This window comes from Cnephaeus nilssonii (assembly GCF_951640355.1).
Source record: "Cnephaeus nilssonii genome assembly, chromosome: 13".
Taxonomy (NCBI): domain Eukaryota; kingdom Metazoa; phylum Chordata; class Mammalia; order Chiroptera; family Vespertilionidae; genus Cnephaeus; species Cnephaeus nilssonii.
In genome coordinates this window covers 71,323,836-71,341,947 of record NC_137084.1, presented here as the reverse complement: position 1 = coordinate 71,341,947, position 18,112 = coordinate 71,323,836, and the positions used below count along the sequence as shown (strand labels likewise).

The 18,112-nt window shown below is 40.7% G+C and overlaps 1 protein-coding gene across 2 annotated transcripts in view; it reads right to left on the bottom strand.

Annotated features, from left to right (window-relative positions):
• The window catches only part of ALKBH8 (alkB homolog 8, tRNA methyltransferase), a 64,617-nt gene that overhangs the window by 35,616 nt on the left and 10,889 nt on the right, over positions 1–18,112 (bottom strand). For both annotated transcript variants that reach the window (XM_079787353.1, XM_079787354.1), the window contains 5 exons: positions 15,270–15,507; positions 12,068–12,199; positions 11,302–11,397; positions 8,481–8,585; positions 6,460–6,530 (listed from right to left, as the gene is read on the bottom strand). In XM_079787353.1, coding sequence (XP_079643479.1) covers positions 6,460–6,530; positions 8,481–8,585; positions 11,302–11,397; positions 12,068–12,199; positions 15,270–15,507 — 642 coding nt within the window. The remainder of the gene's footprint in view (positions 1–6,459; positions 6,531–8,480; positions 8,586–11,301; positions 11,398–12,067; positions 12,200–15,269; positions 15,508–18,112) is intronic.

Here is an 18,112-nt window from a genome sequence, read left to right as displayed (position 1 = left end):
AGAAGAGTGAGCCTTTTCCCCAGAATCACCAGGGATCACATGGTTCCTTTCACCTGCACAAAAGATAACTATCTCCCTCTGGGCCTCCCCTCACCACTCACAGTGAGGAATGATTTGGCCTGCACACTTGGGTGGCCCCAGAACCCAGAAATGGTGGGATGTGGGGAGGGGGTGTAAAAGAAGGTGGGGCGTTGGGAAGTATTGAAGAGCTTTCCAAGAAAGCCACAGGGCCTGGCATCTCAGGAAATTCAGAAGAGCTAGTTCAGTCTGGCAATCTGAGCTCCTCTTCAAAGCTGAAATGGAGAGAGTCTTCCTCCCAATGGTCACATTGCTTCCAGGAAGAGTAGCTGACAAATACTTGAGGAATAGGAGGCCTTCAAATGAATCCATGTGAATTCTTTCAAATTTTTTTCGCTGAGAATTCTGGAGAGCTGCTGTAGGTGCTGTGCCTCCTGAAGCTGCTTTCCTTGCAGTCACTGGCCGCATCGTCCTCTTCCCTCTCCTCCGGATAATGGGAGTCCTCCTCGTCCTCTCCCCCTCCTCTTCCTCAGTGTCCTCAGAATCCAGGGTCTCCTAGCGTCACGGTCCTCCTCCTCCTCCTCCACTTCTCCAGGGTCAACGTACACCACACACCACGTGGGTCTAACCTATGTTCCCCTTATGGCCCCAGGCGCTTGGGGTCAGGTCGGGGTGAGGGTGGCGGCTGCTACCTTGGGTTACTGCTGCCCCCGCCACATCTAGGTCTCCGCCTCCACCTCCTCCTACTAAATATTTTTTCAAAATTGAAAAAGAGTCACTTCCACTTAAAAGCTCTTTTATTTTTGCTGTCATTTTTTTATTTGACAATCTAATGAAAAAGATATCAGTGCCTCAACTAAATAGACAGGTATTGCATGTTTTAAAAATTATTGTGGCACACTGGTTTAAAATTGCTGGTATAGTGTATTGCAATCTTATTTTGTTTTGTTGTTTGGAAAGTTGTGGGTTTGTTTTTTTTTAACTTTACTATTGAGAGTATTACAGATGTCCCCCCTCCAACAGGTTCCTGCCCCACCCCAGGCCTTCACCACCCTATTGTCTGTGTCCATAGGTAATGCACAGATGCATATAAGATCTTTGGTTAATATCTTCCCCTTCCTTCTCCCCTTTCCCTCTCATATTCATCAGTCTGTTCCATTTCCATGCCCCTAGTTCTATTTTATTCATTAGTTTATTTTAATCATTAGATTCCTTGTTCATTTTGATTTTTAGATACAATTGTTGATAGATACATATTTATTGCCACTTTATTGTTCAGATTTTTTCCCTCTTCTTCCTCCTTCCTTCTTCTTCCTCTTCCTCCTTTTTCTTTTTCCTCTTCTTAAAGAATACCCTTCCCATTTGACCCAGTAATCCCACTCTAGAATCTCAAGAAATCAGAAACAACAATCAGAAAGGATATATGTATCCCTATGTTCACAGCAGCACAATTTACAATAGCTAAGATTTAGAAACAGCCTAAGTGCCCATCAGCAGATGAGTGGATTAAAAAACTGTGGTACACTACACAGTGGAATACTACGCGGCTATAAAAAAGAAGGAACTCTTACCATTTGCAACAGCATGGATGGACCTGGAGAGCATTACGCTAAGTGAAATAAGCCAGTCAGAGAAAGATAAATATCACATGATCTCACTCATTTGTGGAATACAGGGAACAACATAAACTGATGAACAAAAATAGATCCAGAGACACAGAGCATTGAACTGACTGTCTAACCTCAGAGGGAAGGCAGGGGAGGGTGGGAGGTAACCAAAGGACTTGTATGCATGCATATAAGCATTGCCAATGGACACAGACACTAAGGGGGTGAGGGCATGTGCTGGGGGGTGGGAGTGGCCAGGGAGAGGTCAATGGGGGAGGGGGGGAAGGAGACATATGGAATACTTTAATCAATAAAGAATTAAAAAAATTTTTTTAAAGAATACCCTTCAACATTTCATGTAATAATGGTTTAGTGGTGATGAACTCCTTTAGCTTTTTCTTATCTGTGAAGCTCTTTATCTGACCTTCCATTCTAAATGATAGCTTTGCTGGGTAATCTTGGTTGTAGGTCCTTATTATTCATCACTTTCAATAATTCTTGCCACTCGCTTCTGGCCTGCAAAGTTTCTATTGAGAAATCAGCTGACAGTCACATGGGAGCTCCCTTGTAGATATGTCTTGGTGTGGGCCTCTTTGGGTTCCTCTTGTTTGGGACTCTCTGCAATCCCTGGACTTTTAAGTCTATTTCCTTCACCAGGTAGGGGAAGTTTACTGTCATTATTTTTTCAAATAGCTTTTCAATATCTTGCTCCCTGTCTTCTCCTTCAGGCACCCTCATGATATGAGTGTTGGTATGCTTGAAGTTGTACCACAAGTTCCTTATACTATCTTCATATTTTTAGATTCTTTTTTCTTTTGGCTCTTCTGATTGGTTTCTTTTGCTTCCTCATATTCCAAATATTCCAAATCATTGATTTGATTAGTGGCATCCTCAACTCTACTGGACCTTTCTCATGTCTTTCATTTTCAGTAAGATCCTTGAAAGTCTCACTAAGTCCCTTGAAGCTCTCATTAAGATCCTTGAACAGCCTTATAACCATTGTTTTGAACTCTGTATCCAGTAGTTTGCTTGCTTCCATTTCATTTAGGTCTTTTTCTGGAGATTTCTTCTGTTCTTTTGTGACATGTTTCTTTCTCTCCACATTTTGGCTGGTTCCCGGTGTTTGTTTCTATGTATTAAGTAGAGCTATGTTTCCTGGAATTGGTAGAGTGGCCTCATATAGTAGGTGTCCTGTAGGGCCCAGTGACTTAGCCTCCCCAGTCACCTGAGTTGGACACTTTAGGTACACTCCTGTGTGGCCTGTGTGAACAGTCTTATTGTAGTTGAGCCTTGATTGCTGGTGTCACTGGGAGGAATTGACCTCCAGGCCAATTGGCTGTGAGGACCAGCTGCAACTACAGTGGGAGAGCTGCTGTGCAGGAGACAACCTTATGGAGCAGGATTTGCTTCAGTGGGGCTTTGGTGGTCACTGAGTCTGCTCCTCGAGTGTGTTGCTTGTGGATGTGTAGAGTTGTAATCTGGTATGGTCTGAAGCTGTTCACTGGGTACACTGGCTCTGGGGCCTCCCAGGAGGTGCAAAGTCAGCCACTGCCTTCAGCAACCCGGCAGGAACTACAGAGAGATCTGCAGATGGCTGCTGTTTGTATTGGGCTTGGAAGTGCCCAAGCAAGGCTAGCTGGAGCTAGTGTCAGGTCTTGGGCCTCTTGCTGACTCCAGCCCTGCTTATTTGAGAGATTTTATGACTGAAGCCTGAGCCAGGACAGGCTATTCATATGGAAAAGCCACTGCAAACAGTTTGGGTGGGGCTGCAAATTGGGTGGGGCATGGTCTCAGGGAATCACCAGGTTGGAAGGAACAGTGTGAGCCACATTGATGGAAATTGGGATATGGGTGCCAGGCAGCTCTGCAACATGGGAGGTCTCAGCATAGGAACAATGACTCCTGCGAGCACCCCTTTCTGGGAGAAAGCCACCCCCAAGTTCTTGCTCTGATGCCAGACAATCCAGTTCCTGCCTGTATGTCCCTGATTCCCCCCACCCCAAGCTGTTGCCCTACTGCTGGAGCCCAGAGGGATTGAGTCTGAGTAAGTCCATGCACTGGCCCTTTTAAGAGGAATTGCCTGGGTCTCCAGCAGCCTCCATGTCACTCAGCCACAATCCCCGCTGGTTTTTACAGCCTGAAGTTATAGAAAACTGGACTGGGGGCGGGGGGAGGAGTGTGGAGTTGGGACCCCTTGCCTTACACGGGAGGCCTTCACAGCAGAGAAACTCCTCCCAATTAAAAACTCACCACACATGGGTGTTAGACCAGACCGTTCCACACCTCCGCCCCTCCTACCAGTCTCAATGTATTTTTTTTTTTTTACTTCTCTAGTTGTAGAACTCCCATTCAGCCAGATTTCAGGTGGTTCTGAATGATGGTTGTTCTGTGTTTTAGTTGTAATTTTGAAGTGGTTGTGGGAAGCAGTGAGTATCAGTATCAGCATTTACTTACGCCGCCATCTTGGTTCTGAGGTCAAAGCTCTCTTTTATAAGAAAATGTACTGTTCTTGTCATAACTTATAGAATGCATACTTTCCTGCTATTACAAAGATGGCTTTAACCAAAGACTCTATAATTCAAATTGGCAGCTAAAAATTCCATGCCTCTAGAGACACCAAATGGAGATCACGATTACAGCAGATTTTCAGTGCATCTAAAGGGTAAGTTTTCCCTTCTTTACAACTTTTAATTAAAACTACATAATGACCTTGTAGGGTGGGGGAAGAACCCTTAGTTCCCTTTCCTCATATGTCCCTAGAAGGAGAGAGCACTTCCCTAGGAGTGAAAGTATAGACAGGAAGAGCACCTCACTTTTCCCCACTCCTTCCAGAAGAGAAGGCATGCCTTCGCTGATTGGTCACCCTGAGGCCAAACTGGCTTGGCTGAGCCCTTTCCTCTTTCTTTTCAGATCCAGCTGGTTTGCAGAAGCCCGTATATGCTCCCTCCTGTCCTGTGTGGTAGGGGCAGCCTCTGACTCTATGAGGGAAGTCTCCCATTGCCTGCCTGTCATTGGTGAGCTATGAACAAGTCCACTTGGCAACAGATCTAAAGCCATGCTCTTTCATGTTTAATGTAGTTAAGCTGACACTCTGACCTCCATTTATCTTTTGTCTCATTTCTTGAGAAGAAAAAACGAAGATTTTTTTTTTACTGGCCCTTTAAAACTACAAATCAGGACAAGAGGTAAAAGGCAAATAAACCAGACAGAGAAGAGCTCTTTCTTTTTTCTTCCCATCCACATTATTTTTGAAAGCACTTAATTAGAATTCACACCTGTAGTTAATAAGATAGTTTTGTCTTATTGAACAAATAACACTACTCTTTAGTCATGCTATCATTATGATCGCACAAGTTCAGCAAAGGTTAAAAGCCAAAGCACTGAAGGCCTAGTGGTGGAAACTACACAAATACAAAAAAGTATATAATGAAGTAGTAGTCACCCCTAGGAACAAAATCACATTCTGAAGCAACTCTAGTTAGATTAGAAGATCTCACATTGGATTCTTCTAGATTTAAAATTCTGATTTCTATCTAAAACTGTATATGCAGCTTGCATAGATAATTTAAAATCATGTTTTTGATAGCGTCTTTTTGTTTTGTTTTATTGGGATGACATTAGTTCATAAAATTATATAGGTTTCAGATGTACAATTCTATAATACATCATCTATACATTGTATTGTGCATTCTCTACACCAAGGCAAGTCTCCTTCCATCACCATTTATCTCCCCTTTATCCTCTTCTACCTCCCTCCACCCCCTTTCCCTCCGGTAATCACCATACTGTTATCTGTCTATGAGTTTTTTTGTTTTTTTGTTCATTTTTGCTTTTTAGAGCTTCTTTAGCAGTTCAAGTAAAGTTCAGCTATGAAAACAAGTCAATGAATAACCATGAATATCTTACTTTTCATATGTAAAAACAGGCATTTCCCTGCACTACTCAAGGTTTTTGAAGGGACTGGATCAGGTAACATATGTGAAAAAGTTTATCAAAATTCAGGCATGCCCATTTTAGTTGTTTCCTTTTACTACAGCCTGCAGCTACTACCTTTAGCCACTAGATGGCAATGCTGCTCCAGTAAATTACTGCACAAGGGAAGTCTAGATTTTAACTTTGAAAAGTAAAATGTGTGTCCTAGCCGGTTTGGCTCAGTAGATAGACAGAGAATGAGCCTGTGGACAGAAGGGTTCAATTCTGGTCAAAGGCATATGCCCGGGTAAAGCAGCCAATTAATGATTCTCTCTCATCACTGGTGTTTCCATCTCTCTCTCTCCCTCTCTCTTCCACTCTGAAATCAATAAAAATATATTTAAAAAATAAATAAATAAATAAAATACAAGTAAAATGTTAGAGGTGGGATAGGCGGAAGTGGGCAAAGTAGGGCTATATGGAGACAGAGAGACTTTACTTTGGACCATTCACAATGCAGTATGCAAATGATTTTTTGGGGGGTGTATAAGAATGAGTCTTTATTGTACAAGCCAGAACAACATAGTGATATTTTATTGTATATGTGAAACCTCTATAGTTTTATGAACCAATGTCACCCCAATAAATTCAATTTATAAAAATAAAAAATAAATGTGTAAAAAATTAAATTACAGGGCTTTTCTTGGCTTTTGATGAGCTTATAGATAAAACTTTCAACATCTAAAAGAAGCTGTGATAATTTCACATTCTGCAAGAAATAAAAGTGCTAATGGTGCCTTTACTTACCATTTTAAAAAAACCTTAATTCATTTGAATTAACAAATGTGGGAAATCCTATGGAAAGGGCATTGTATAAGGTAAGACATTTGTTGATAGCTAATAAAAATGTCTAAATATTTACCTCTGACCCCAAACTGAGAGAAATGATCTCATCCTCAAAAGCAGAATGTGTGTCAATATGAGCAGGAATTCCTGAGATGGAAGATAGGAAAACACGTTAGTTCATTTTTCCTTTCAATAGATTCAAGACAAGTCTAAATATAGCCTCACACTATTATGGTGAAAACATTGTTTGATTATCAGGAATTAGTTAAAAGGAAACATTTAGGGTCAATGTGACTAAATAAAATTAAACTAAATCTACACTAAAAATCTCTCAACTGCATGTTCAAGTGCTATTGAGACTTGATTCTAAAATCAAGACTTGAAAGTCACTGCTTAATTAAGACATTTACTCAACCCCAATCCAAGAAGAAGATATGAAAGATAAATAACAAAGTCATGTTTCCCCTTAAACACTGGATTCCCAAAAACAAACAATAGCCACATGTGAAGGCTAAGTATATGAATAATTAAGATATGGTCTCTCCCACCAATCTCTCAATCTATGTTAACTGAGCATCTCTTAAGTGAAAGGAACTTTGCTACATGGTGAGAGTATATAAAGTAAATAAGACAGTTCCTGTTCCCAAGGAGCTTACAGATCAATGTTAAGATTGACTGGTAAATAGGCAATTATAATACACTAGAGGCCCAGTACACGAATTTGTGCACTGGTGGGTTGTAGCCGGCCCACCACGATTGAGGCCCATCAGGACCAGGCTGGCCTGGGGGCGGGGGCCGTGGGAGGTCGGTTGGCCATTCCCCCCTCCACCCCAATCAGGGTGGGAGGGGCCGATTGGGGGCCACAGTGCGTGTCAAAGCAATGGTTCTGGTCATTCCAGTTGTTCCGGTCATTCTGGCGTTCCGGTCACTTGGCTTTTATATATATAGATGGTGATAAATGCAGGAAAAACAATCCAGAACACTTGCCATTAATAACACTTTTAAGATAATTCAATTACTACAAATATCAGATGAAGATGCTGCTAACAAGTGTAAAAAAATCAATAACCTAAAGATTTTTCCATAACATGTCATCCTAGAATTGTCTTCTACATTCTCAACAGAGAAAAAAGAATACAATCATCCAACCAATTAGCCTTCTTCTCTGTGTAGGCACAGCTCAATTCCAGACCAGCACAATAAAGTATCACAATAAAGTGAGTCATAATCTTTTGGCTGGTGGGGGGAAATTTCACACTATCTATTGAAATTTAATATGTGCAATTTTGCCATGGCAATTCTGCTTCTAGGAATTTATGCTATAAAAATTTCCATAACTATGTAAAAGTACACAGTGTTTATAATAACAAAAATGTCCAATCTAAATTCCCACCCTTAGAAAAATGTTTGTACTTTTTAGAATATACGTGCACAATAAAGTTTAAAAACTCAAAAAACAAGCCCAACTGGCATGGCTCAGTGGTTGAGCGTTGACCTATGAATCAGGAGGTCAAGGTTCAATTCCCGGTCAGGACACATGTCTGTGTTTCGGACTCGACCACCTGTGGGGAGCATGCAGGAGGCAGCCAATCAATATCTCTCATCACCGACGTTTCTCTCTCTCTCTCTCTCCCCCTCTCCCTTTCTCTCTGAAATCAATAAAAATACATATTTTTTAAAAACCCAAAAAACAAAACAAAAACAAAAAATTGTGTAAAAAGTACATTTGTAATGTGTAATGCAATAAAACGAAGCGCAGTAAAACAAGGTGTGCCTGTATTTATAAATTTGGTTTCTTCCATTATATATGTCTCCTATGTTTTTAATGCAATCTTCTCCATCTCTAAATAAAATATTGAGAGGGGAAAAAAACAGAGTCATGAATAGCAATTGTGTCAGTTTACACTTTGAGATGCAAGTGTCTGAAGAGAGTGTTGGAGATTTGCAAGGGATTAAAGTCAACGCAGCAAAACATAAGCAGTTACTATAAGAGTTTGATATTCCTGATATCAAAAAATGATATATTTGATCATAGAGAGTTACATAATCTACTTAGTTATGAAATTTGACTGTAATTTTAAAAGAAGAAATACTCACCATGCCCAGGTTCATACTGGTTCACAGTCAACTGATCAGGTTTGTGTCTAATGAAGCCTTCTTTCAACCATTTCTCCAGCATGCTATCACAAATGTCAGGAAGACCTGAGGTAATTTTTTATAAAGGTGAAATATATCACAGTATTTACTTTGCATGTTTTGCCCAAGAATAAAAACATAGTCACTCTGATAAAAATCATACAGTTTTTAATTTAGTAGTCAGATCCAAATATAACAATAAACACACAAGCAAAGCAAAATATAAAGAAAACCTTCCTAAGAATCTTTTAAATTTATTATATAGATTTCATCAAATTAAATATAAAAAATTAACAATTTGGCTAACCATAATTTTGGTATTTTGCAAAAAAACAATAAAATTATAAATTTACTATATTCTATACTGGAAATTAACTTATCATTTTCCTTTAATTTAAAATTTTTCAATTTATTTTAAATCTAATAATTTTACATTATTTTTCTTTAAAATAAACACACACTTTTAAAAGTGGAACTAACTTACTTTCACTGGAAGAAACCCTTAAATAGGACCAAAGTCATAAAAACACAGATAAATTAAACTCAACAAAGAATTTTACCAAAGGATTAATATCTATATTTCATAGTAAATTCTTATTAATAAACTAGAGGCCCGGTGCACGAATTCGTGCACGGGTGGGGGGTCCCTCAACTTGGTCAGCGATCGGGGCCAATTGGGGCCCGTCTCACCCAGTCCAGATTGGGGCCAGCTGGCCGGGGGGAAGGGACCGCAGGAGGTTGGGTGGCTGTGGGAGCACCCTGACCACTAGGGGGCAGTTCCTGCATTGAGCTTCTGCCTCCTGGTCTTAGCGACCAGTCGACCAGTCGTTTGGTCAACCAGTCATAACGGTAGCTTAGGCTTTTATATATACAGAATATATAGATTAGACAACCATTAGAAAAAACAGGTAACAGATATGAAAAATAATTCACAGGAAAAGAAATACAAATGGCCAACCTCACTGCCAATCAGGTAATTATAAGGTTAAAATTTTTACAATTACCATATGTTGGTCAGGGTAGGGGGAAGCAGTACACATTTGGTAAGAACATCATGGTATAGTTGTTTTAAATAAACATAACTTTACACAATCCTAATGTGCTAATCTCCCTTTAGAAACTCTTGCTTTGTGCATGAAGAGGCATGTACAAAGGCTTTCACTGAAGCACTACTTGTAAAAGCTAAAAACTAGAAATAACTTAAATGTTTATCAAAAGGGAACTAACTGAATAAGCTATTATCATCATTCAAAAAATGAAAAACTATATAAGATCTCTAAAGGGACAAGAACAAGATGGAGTAATACATGTAATATATTAAACAACATAATACTCATATTAACAACTATACACTCTTATATTTGGATGTAAACACATAGTAAAGGTTTGGAATAATATATTCTAAACTGTTAATGGTACTACTAAGAAGAAGTATGGAAGTACAGATAGTGTTCAAGAGAAACTTTAGCTTTATCTGTTTGTATGAAGTTTTTTACACAAAATTGCACTATTTAGTTAATATAAATGTTGTAGTTTAATCAACTGTTTTGAAAGTTCACCTAAAAATGACAAATGAAATACCCTCATTTTTTTCTGAATCAACATTTATTAACAACTAGAAGCCCGGTGCACGAAATTCGTGCACAGCAGGGGGTTGTCCCTCAGCCCAGCCTGTAACCTCTCCAATCTGGGACTCCTGGTGGGATTGGGCCTAAACGGGCAGTCGGACATCCCTCTCACAATCCAGGACTGCTGGCTCCCAACTGCTTGCCTGCCTGCCTTCCTGATTGCCCCTAACCGCTTCTGCCTGCCAGCCTGATCACCCCCTAACCACTCTTCTGCCAGCCTGTTTGCCCCCACCTTTCTTCCTCTGCTGGCCTGGTCACCCCTAACTGCCCTCTCCTGCAGGGTTGATCACCTCCAACTGCCCTCCCTTGCAAGCCTGGTCCCTCTCAACTGCCCTCCCTTGCAGGCCTGGTCCCTCACAACTGCCCTCCCTTGCAGGCCGGGTGCCTCCCAACTGCCCTCTCCTGCTGGCCATCTTGTGTCCACATGGGGGCAAGATCTTTGACCACAAGGGGGCAGCTATATTGTGTGTTGCAGTGATGATCAATCTGTATATTACTCTTTTATTAGATAGGATAGAGGCCTGGTACAGGGGTGGGGGCCAGCTGGTTTGCCATGAAGGGTATCACAGATAAGGGTGGGGGTTCCCTTGGGGTGTGGGGCGGCCTGAGCGAGGGGCCTGTGGTGGTTTGCAGGCCGGCCACGCCCCCTGGCAACCCAAGGGGAGGCCCTGGTATCTGGAATTTATTTTCCTTCTACAATTGAAACTTTGTAGCCTGGAGCGGAGCCAAGCCTGGGGCTCCGGCAGCCATTTCTGTGGCAGTTAATTCACCTTCTATAATTGAAACTTTGTAGCCTTAAGCAGGTGAGCCCGGCCAGGGTGTGCGGAAAGCTTTGCTTCCCCTGTTGCCGCCTGCAACCCTGGCCTGCTCTCTCAAGCTCCATTCTGCCGCCATTTGTTTGAATTTGTTTACCTTCTATAATTGAAACTTTGTAGCTTGAGTGGAGGCTTAGGCCTGCAATGGCTATGGAAAGCTTGGCTTCCTCTGTTACCTGGGAAACCTTGCTCTCTGTGGCTGTAGCCATCTTGGATTGGGGTTAATTTGCATACTCGCCCTGATTGGCTGGTGGGCGTGGCTTGGCTGGTGGGCGTGGCTTATGTAGCATAGTGATGGTTAATTTGCATATTACCATTTTATTAGAGAGGATTACTTACCTCCAGGTAATGGCTTATCTTTATGTACATTGTTATTCTCATAGTGGAATTCATAACCAAAATGCTTTACTCTTCTGTGTTTTAAGGATTTTTGAACTGTATGAAGAAAATAAAGTACACTATTTGGGTAAAAAATAATTTCATTCCTTCAGGTATTTCAAAATTAACATTATGAGTAAGGATTTCGTTAGTAATCGTAACTTTTGTTAACTGCTAAGTTATTGTCTTTAATAACATCAATATTCTACCTTATATCTGCTGTTCTTTTAAGTCTAAAGTAGTAACAAACACTTAAAAAGTTTCCAATCAATCTGACAGAGCTAACTAAACACATATATTGCCACTCACAGACTGCTAATGACCTGGAAAGAGTCACAGTAACTAATTTGCAAATATCTCCAGGAGGCTCTCACGACATGATGATGGTATGGCAATGAACTGCTGACTCCTCAGAGGAAACCTGCCTTACGGAGGAGAGGATCATATAAGATGATGTATGTAAAAGGGCTTATAAATGTTAGGTCTACAAATGTGGGCTAATCAATATTAACCAGTTTGGAGTTTAAAATTAATAGCTATATAAATGTTATTTATTATTAATACTACTAAGATTTGTCAGTGCGGCTTGTCTAATATTGGATCCAGGCTACTTTAAGTAATTTTGAGGAAATATCAGTTTTAATAAGCCAAATGGGGAGAAGAAAAGAAGGATCAGTAACAAAGCATTTTGCACTTTTAAAAATCACATTTTAAAGTTTTTACTTACAATTTGGATTGTCTGTATCTTCTGTCCAGCTAACACTTTCCAAAAGCAGTTTCTCATCCTCAGAAGAAATAATTTCTTCTACTACTTTGAGGCCTGGAGGTAAGGCTTGAAGCCCCAACTCTTTCCATTGTGCTGTGGAAAACCAAATTAAAATAGTCACATACAAAACTTAAAGTTCCTATATCCAAATAACTCTGCCCAATAGCCATTTATCCGTTCAAAAACTCCCAATCCTCATTTTATGAAATAAGAATGCCAAAAGGCACAACATACTAAAAGGGCAAAACAAAGACCAAGATAAAAATTATCATCCGTTTTATCCACTGCAATTACCAACAGCAAATAGAATAGCATTTACTTAAATATTCTGTTTGAACATAATCGAGTCATTTTTTAAATCTCACTAAGAAAATATTTTTCAGTTTCAGTCAAGATGGAGGCATAGGTGAACGTGGTACTTGAATCTTCCTATAACCACAGCAAAATTACAACTAACCCTCAGAATAACCATCACTCAGAACTGCCAAAATCTAGCTGAACAGAGTCCTACCACTAAGGATACAAATAAGAAGCTACATCAAGACTGGTAGAAGGGGCACAGTCATGGAACGAGCTGGTCCTACACCCACAGTGGTAGTTAAAACTGGGAGGGACTGAGAATCGCAGAGGGAAAGCGGGGGCAAGGGAGAAGGAGGGGGGGGAGAAGGGGAGAAGGAGTGCGGAATGGGAAGTCATTAACCAAAGAATTAATATGCATATATGCATAATCCATGGACACACACACAAAAAAAAAAAATTAGGAAGGATATCTTGGCTGCAGAGGTCCCACCTAGGCTGAGGAGCAAGGGGTCCCACCTTCACACCAGGCCCCCAGCTCAGGTTTCCATGACAGAAAGAGAAGGGCCTATAACTTCTGGTTGTGAAAACCAGTGGGGATTGTGGATGAGTGAATGGAGGGCTGCTGGAGTCCCAGGCGTTGCTCTCATAGGGCCCACATATAGCCTTACTCAGACCCACTGGCTCTGAGTTCCAGTGCTGAGGCAGCACTCAAAAGGCAACAGAGACATATGGGGAGGAAGTGAATTGTCCGGCATCAGGGCAAGAGCTAGAGTGGCAGCTTTCTCCCAGTAAGAAGTGCTGGCAGAAGCCATTGTTCCTTTTCTGAGCCCTCCCCCAACAGAGCTGGTAGATGGGCACCATATCTGAGTCTCCATCAACCTGGCTAACACTGTTGGCCCCGCCCTGGAGATTCCCTGAGACTCTACCCCACCAAATATGCAGGCCCACACAAGCCCTTTCCAGGGGCTTTTTTATACAAACGACCTATCTTGACTCATGCTCCAGACTTTCCTAAAATCTCTCCAACTAACAGCATCTGGCCTTAGCATACCCTATACCTCTCGCTAAGTGACCCCAGGCCTGACACAAGCAACAGCTGGCCTTGGTTCTCAGCTTGGATTCTCTGGGCACCTCCAAGCCCAGCACAAGCAGCAGCCATCTGCAGATCACTTTAAAGCTCATGCCAGATGGCCCCAGGGAGAGCACAGGTGGCAGCTGACATTGGCCTGCATCACTCCAGATGCTCCAGACCCAGTGACCCAATGGATGGCTTCAGACCATGTTGAAGCAATACCTAACCACGTCCATGAGCAACACAAGGGGGGAACTCAGCAGGCACCAGATCCCCACTGAAGTAACTCCTATTCTGTGGAGTGGGCCCCTGCACAGTTGATCCTCAACACAGCTAAGTTCCTCCCATTGAGATGCCAACAGCAATCACAGCTCAGCCATAAAAGGAGTGTGCAGACAGCCCATATGGTGGGAGGTGCACCTGGAGTGCCCAGCTCGGGTGATCAAGGAGGTTGTGCCCTTGGACCCTACAGGACAATACTTATACCATACAAAATAGACTTTAAAACAAAGGCTATAACAAGAGACAAAGAAGGACCCAGCAATTTCACTTCTGGGTATTTATCTGAAGAAACCCAAAACACTAATTGAAAAGACATATACTCAATGCAGCATTTACAGTAGCCAAGATAAGGAAGCAATGTAAGTGTGCATCAATAGATTAATGGATAAAGAAGAAGTGGTGCATATATACAATGGAATATGACAGCCATAAAAAAGAATGTCTTGCCATATGCAACAATGGATAGACCTAGAAGGTATCATGCTGAGTGAAATAAGTCAGACAAAGGAAGACAAATGCCAGATAATTTCACTTATATGTGGAACCTAAAAAACAAACTAAATGAATAAGCAGAAGAGAAACGGACTCTTGGATACAGAGAACATTTTGATGGTTACCAGATGGAAAGAAGATTGAGGGGATAGATAAAAAAATGTATAGGGCTTAATTAAGATGTACAAATTGGTAGTTATAGTATAGTCATGAGGATGTGAAGTACAGCATAGGAAATATAGTCAATAATATTGTAGCCCGGTCTGTGTGGCTCAGTGGTTGAGCGTCAACCCAGAAACCAAGAGGTCACTGTTCAATTCCCCATCAGGGCACATGCCCAGGTTGGGAGTTCAATCCCCAGAAGAGGGTGTGCAGGAGGCAACCAATCGATGATATTTCTCTCTCATGGATGTTTCTATCTCTCTATCCTTCTCCCTTCCTCTCTCTCTAAAAATCAATAAAAACATATTTTTAAAAATTATATTCTAATAACTATGTATGATGTCAGATGGGTACCAGATTTATTAGGGCGATCACTTAGCAAGTTATATAAATGTCTAATCACTGGGTTGTACACCTGAAACTAATATAATATTGTACATGAACCGTAACTGAAAAAAATTATTGAAAGTAAAAAAAACACAAGGTTTTCTCATAATATCTACAACAGGGGTCCTCAAACTTTTTAAACAGGGGGCCAGTTCACTGTCCCTGAGACCGTTGGAGGGGAGTCGGAGAGTGCGGCGCACATTCCACACCTGCGCACTGTGGGCCCGGGACGAGTCAGCTGCTAAGCAGGACAGGCAGCAGAGGAAAAAACACCTGGCGGGCCGGATAAATGTCCTCGGCAGGCCGCATGTGGCCCACGGGCCGTAGTTTGAGGACCCCTGATCTACAATATGCCCCTCTATAAACAAGTCAGATTGTCTGTACAAATTAAAATCTCAACTTCGATGTGAAAAGTAAACTCAAACAAAAGCAAGAACTAGTTTGAAAAATATACCTGTATGATAATACCTTTTTCCACAAAATTCAAGTACAGGATGATCTTTTGTCCTAAATCATCCACTATTTTTTGTCCATTGAGGGTAACATAGGCTTTCTTGGATTCCTCTAGAGTTTTGTATGTTACAAATGAGTAGGGCTTATTAGGTGGCATTAAGAGAGCATCCACCTGCCCGAGTTTCTCTAACTCCGGAAGCAGTTGGTTCCTACTCACACCGTTACCCAAACCACCATTGGCAATAACCAGGATCTTAAAAAAAACAAAAAGAAAGTTAACATGAACAATTGATATCAACCTGTTTCATTTTTAAAAATCTTTTTAAATAAGATAAAATAAGATTATTTTTAAGTAACATTTCTTCAAAGGTATAATTATGAAAGAAAAACGGGTTTCCTTATAGTTGTTATTTGGTTTTCTAATTTCAATGTAGATCAACTTACTAAATACGGTATTTTGGAATTAAAAAGTATTCCTTTGTTGTAAAAATATTGATTTTGAAATACTTTTCAGTAAAATATTAATTTCTTAATGACCTACATACAAATTAAAAGATAACTTTTACTGTTCATAAATATAATTAAACATAATAAAAGGGAAAGAAAAGGGAGAAAGGAGAAGGAACAAAGAGTTACTGATACTTGCTTTTTGCCAGACACTGGCTATATGCTTTTACCTACTTAATCCTCATTAACATAATCTTCACAACAATTCTATAAAGTGGATAAAATTAGCCCCACTTCATCAAGTAAGAAACTGAAGATGAGAAATACAGTATTAAGTGAAGGCAGTGTTTAGGAGGAGCTGGGTTTCAAACTTATTTCTGTCTGTTTTCAGAATTCACTTTTGGTATCACCACCATACAGTGTTTACTAAAAACTAAAAGTAAAGGCAGTGACTCAAAGAAAACCAATTACAGATTCCTTAAGTATACAATAGGAAAATTTTCCTCTATGCCTGAGTAATTCATCCATTTTGTAAATTTTTTTTCTTTTTAAGTTTCATGCTGACTTCCTGTCATTTACAGTCCTGCACACAATTTTATTCAAGGAATTCTGATGATTCTAGTCTTTGTACTTAAAAACATCCTACATGGTATTAAGATCTTTATGATTCATGACTCCTAAAAATTTTATAGCATAATGAAAGTAAACCACTGATGGCATACTTTCATCAGTCCCATCATCTATAGCAGATATTGGCAAACTTCTGAAAACGGCCACATAGTATATATTTTAGGCTCCACAGGTCATACAAGTCTCTGTCACATAGTTTATTTTTATTTAACAACCTTTAAAAATGTAGAACTCACTCTTGCCTCACAAGCCAGAGGACAGTAGTTTGCCAATGTCTGATTTATACTAAACTGGAGATTGGAACATAATATACTAATTCCATATACACAAAATGGGGCTATCTAGAACCTCATTTTAAAAAAAGCATATAATAAAACTAGAGGCCCGGTGCACAAAATTTGTACACTCGGGGGAGGAGGGAGAGGTCCCCTCAGCCTGGCCTGCGCCCTCTTGCAGTCTGGGAGCCCTCGGGGAGTGGGCCTAAGCTGGCAGTCAGACATCCTTAGCGCTGCAGTGGAGGTGGGAGAGGCTCCCACCACCGCCACTGCGCTCGCTAGCCATGAGCCCGGCTTCTGGCTGCGCGGCACTCCCCGTGTGAAAGCTCACTGACCACCAGGGGGCAGCTCCTGCATTGAGTGTCTGCCTCCTGGTGGTCAGTGTGCCTCATAGCGACCGGTCGTTACTTATTAGCCTTTTATTATATAGGATTGTTATAAAATTGGATAATAAGAAAAGTAAAGTTTTGTTTTTTTAAGGGACAGCCAATACTTTAAATATGCAAGTACACACATTCACATAATAAACAAACGCACTAAAACAATACGGTATAAAATTTAGCCTCAGATGGCTTGCCCTGGACCTCACTCAGTAAGGTTTATAATTTAAACTATCAAAATAATCCTATATAATAAAGAGCTGTTATGCTAATGGTCGTGACGCCATCATGCTGTAACAACTGATCAGCAGGAGGCTGCATGCACAGTGAGGTGCGCACGAGGAGGCAGGGTGCCTTCTCGCAGCAGCAGGAGGTGGGAGGCGGGGTGCCTCCTTGCACGATTTCAATTGTGCGCTGGGCCTCTAGTTTGGTTATATGCAGCCATAGTTACCAAAACATTTCCATGTTCTCAAATCTAAGGAACTGCAAAGGTTTTATAAATGGCCAGGGTCCACAGAGGAACTGAGGAAGATGTGAGGTGTGACTTGAAGAATACTAGTGGTCCTCAAAATGCTAAGTTCAGTGGGGATGGAAGGGAAGAATTTATTTCCTGTTACATGTGAGTTATACAATATAATTAAATGTAATAATTGTTTTACTTATAATTCCAGCTAAACAATTTTCCCAATGATATGAAGTAGAGAATTCAAAATTTTTTTAAGTTATCTTCAATCCTGACAATTTGAGGATCACTACTCTAGAAAAATCTCACAGTGGCTATAGATTTGCACAAAGCACCCATATTTATAACACCTGGTGAAAAGAGCATTTGTTCTCCCAGGGATAGATAATATATCATTAGAGGTCCGTCTATAATTTTATTCCTTTCCCTTAAAATTATTGTGGAGAAAAATATCAAGCCTAAATAAGATGGCACTTTGGAAGGCACAAAGGTAAGAATAAAGCTTCTAGAGATCTGAATGAAAAGACAGACCCAAACAAAAAACATGCTTCCGAGGGAGCCCATTTCTTTTCTTACCACTTCTCTTTGTGTTCCATGTAAGGAAAAGAGAGCAAATTACACTTGGGAAGAAATGAGAAAAGGGTATAATTCTCCAAATGCTGC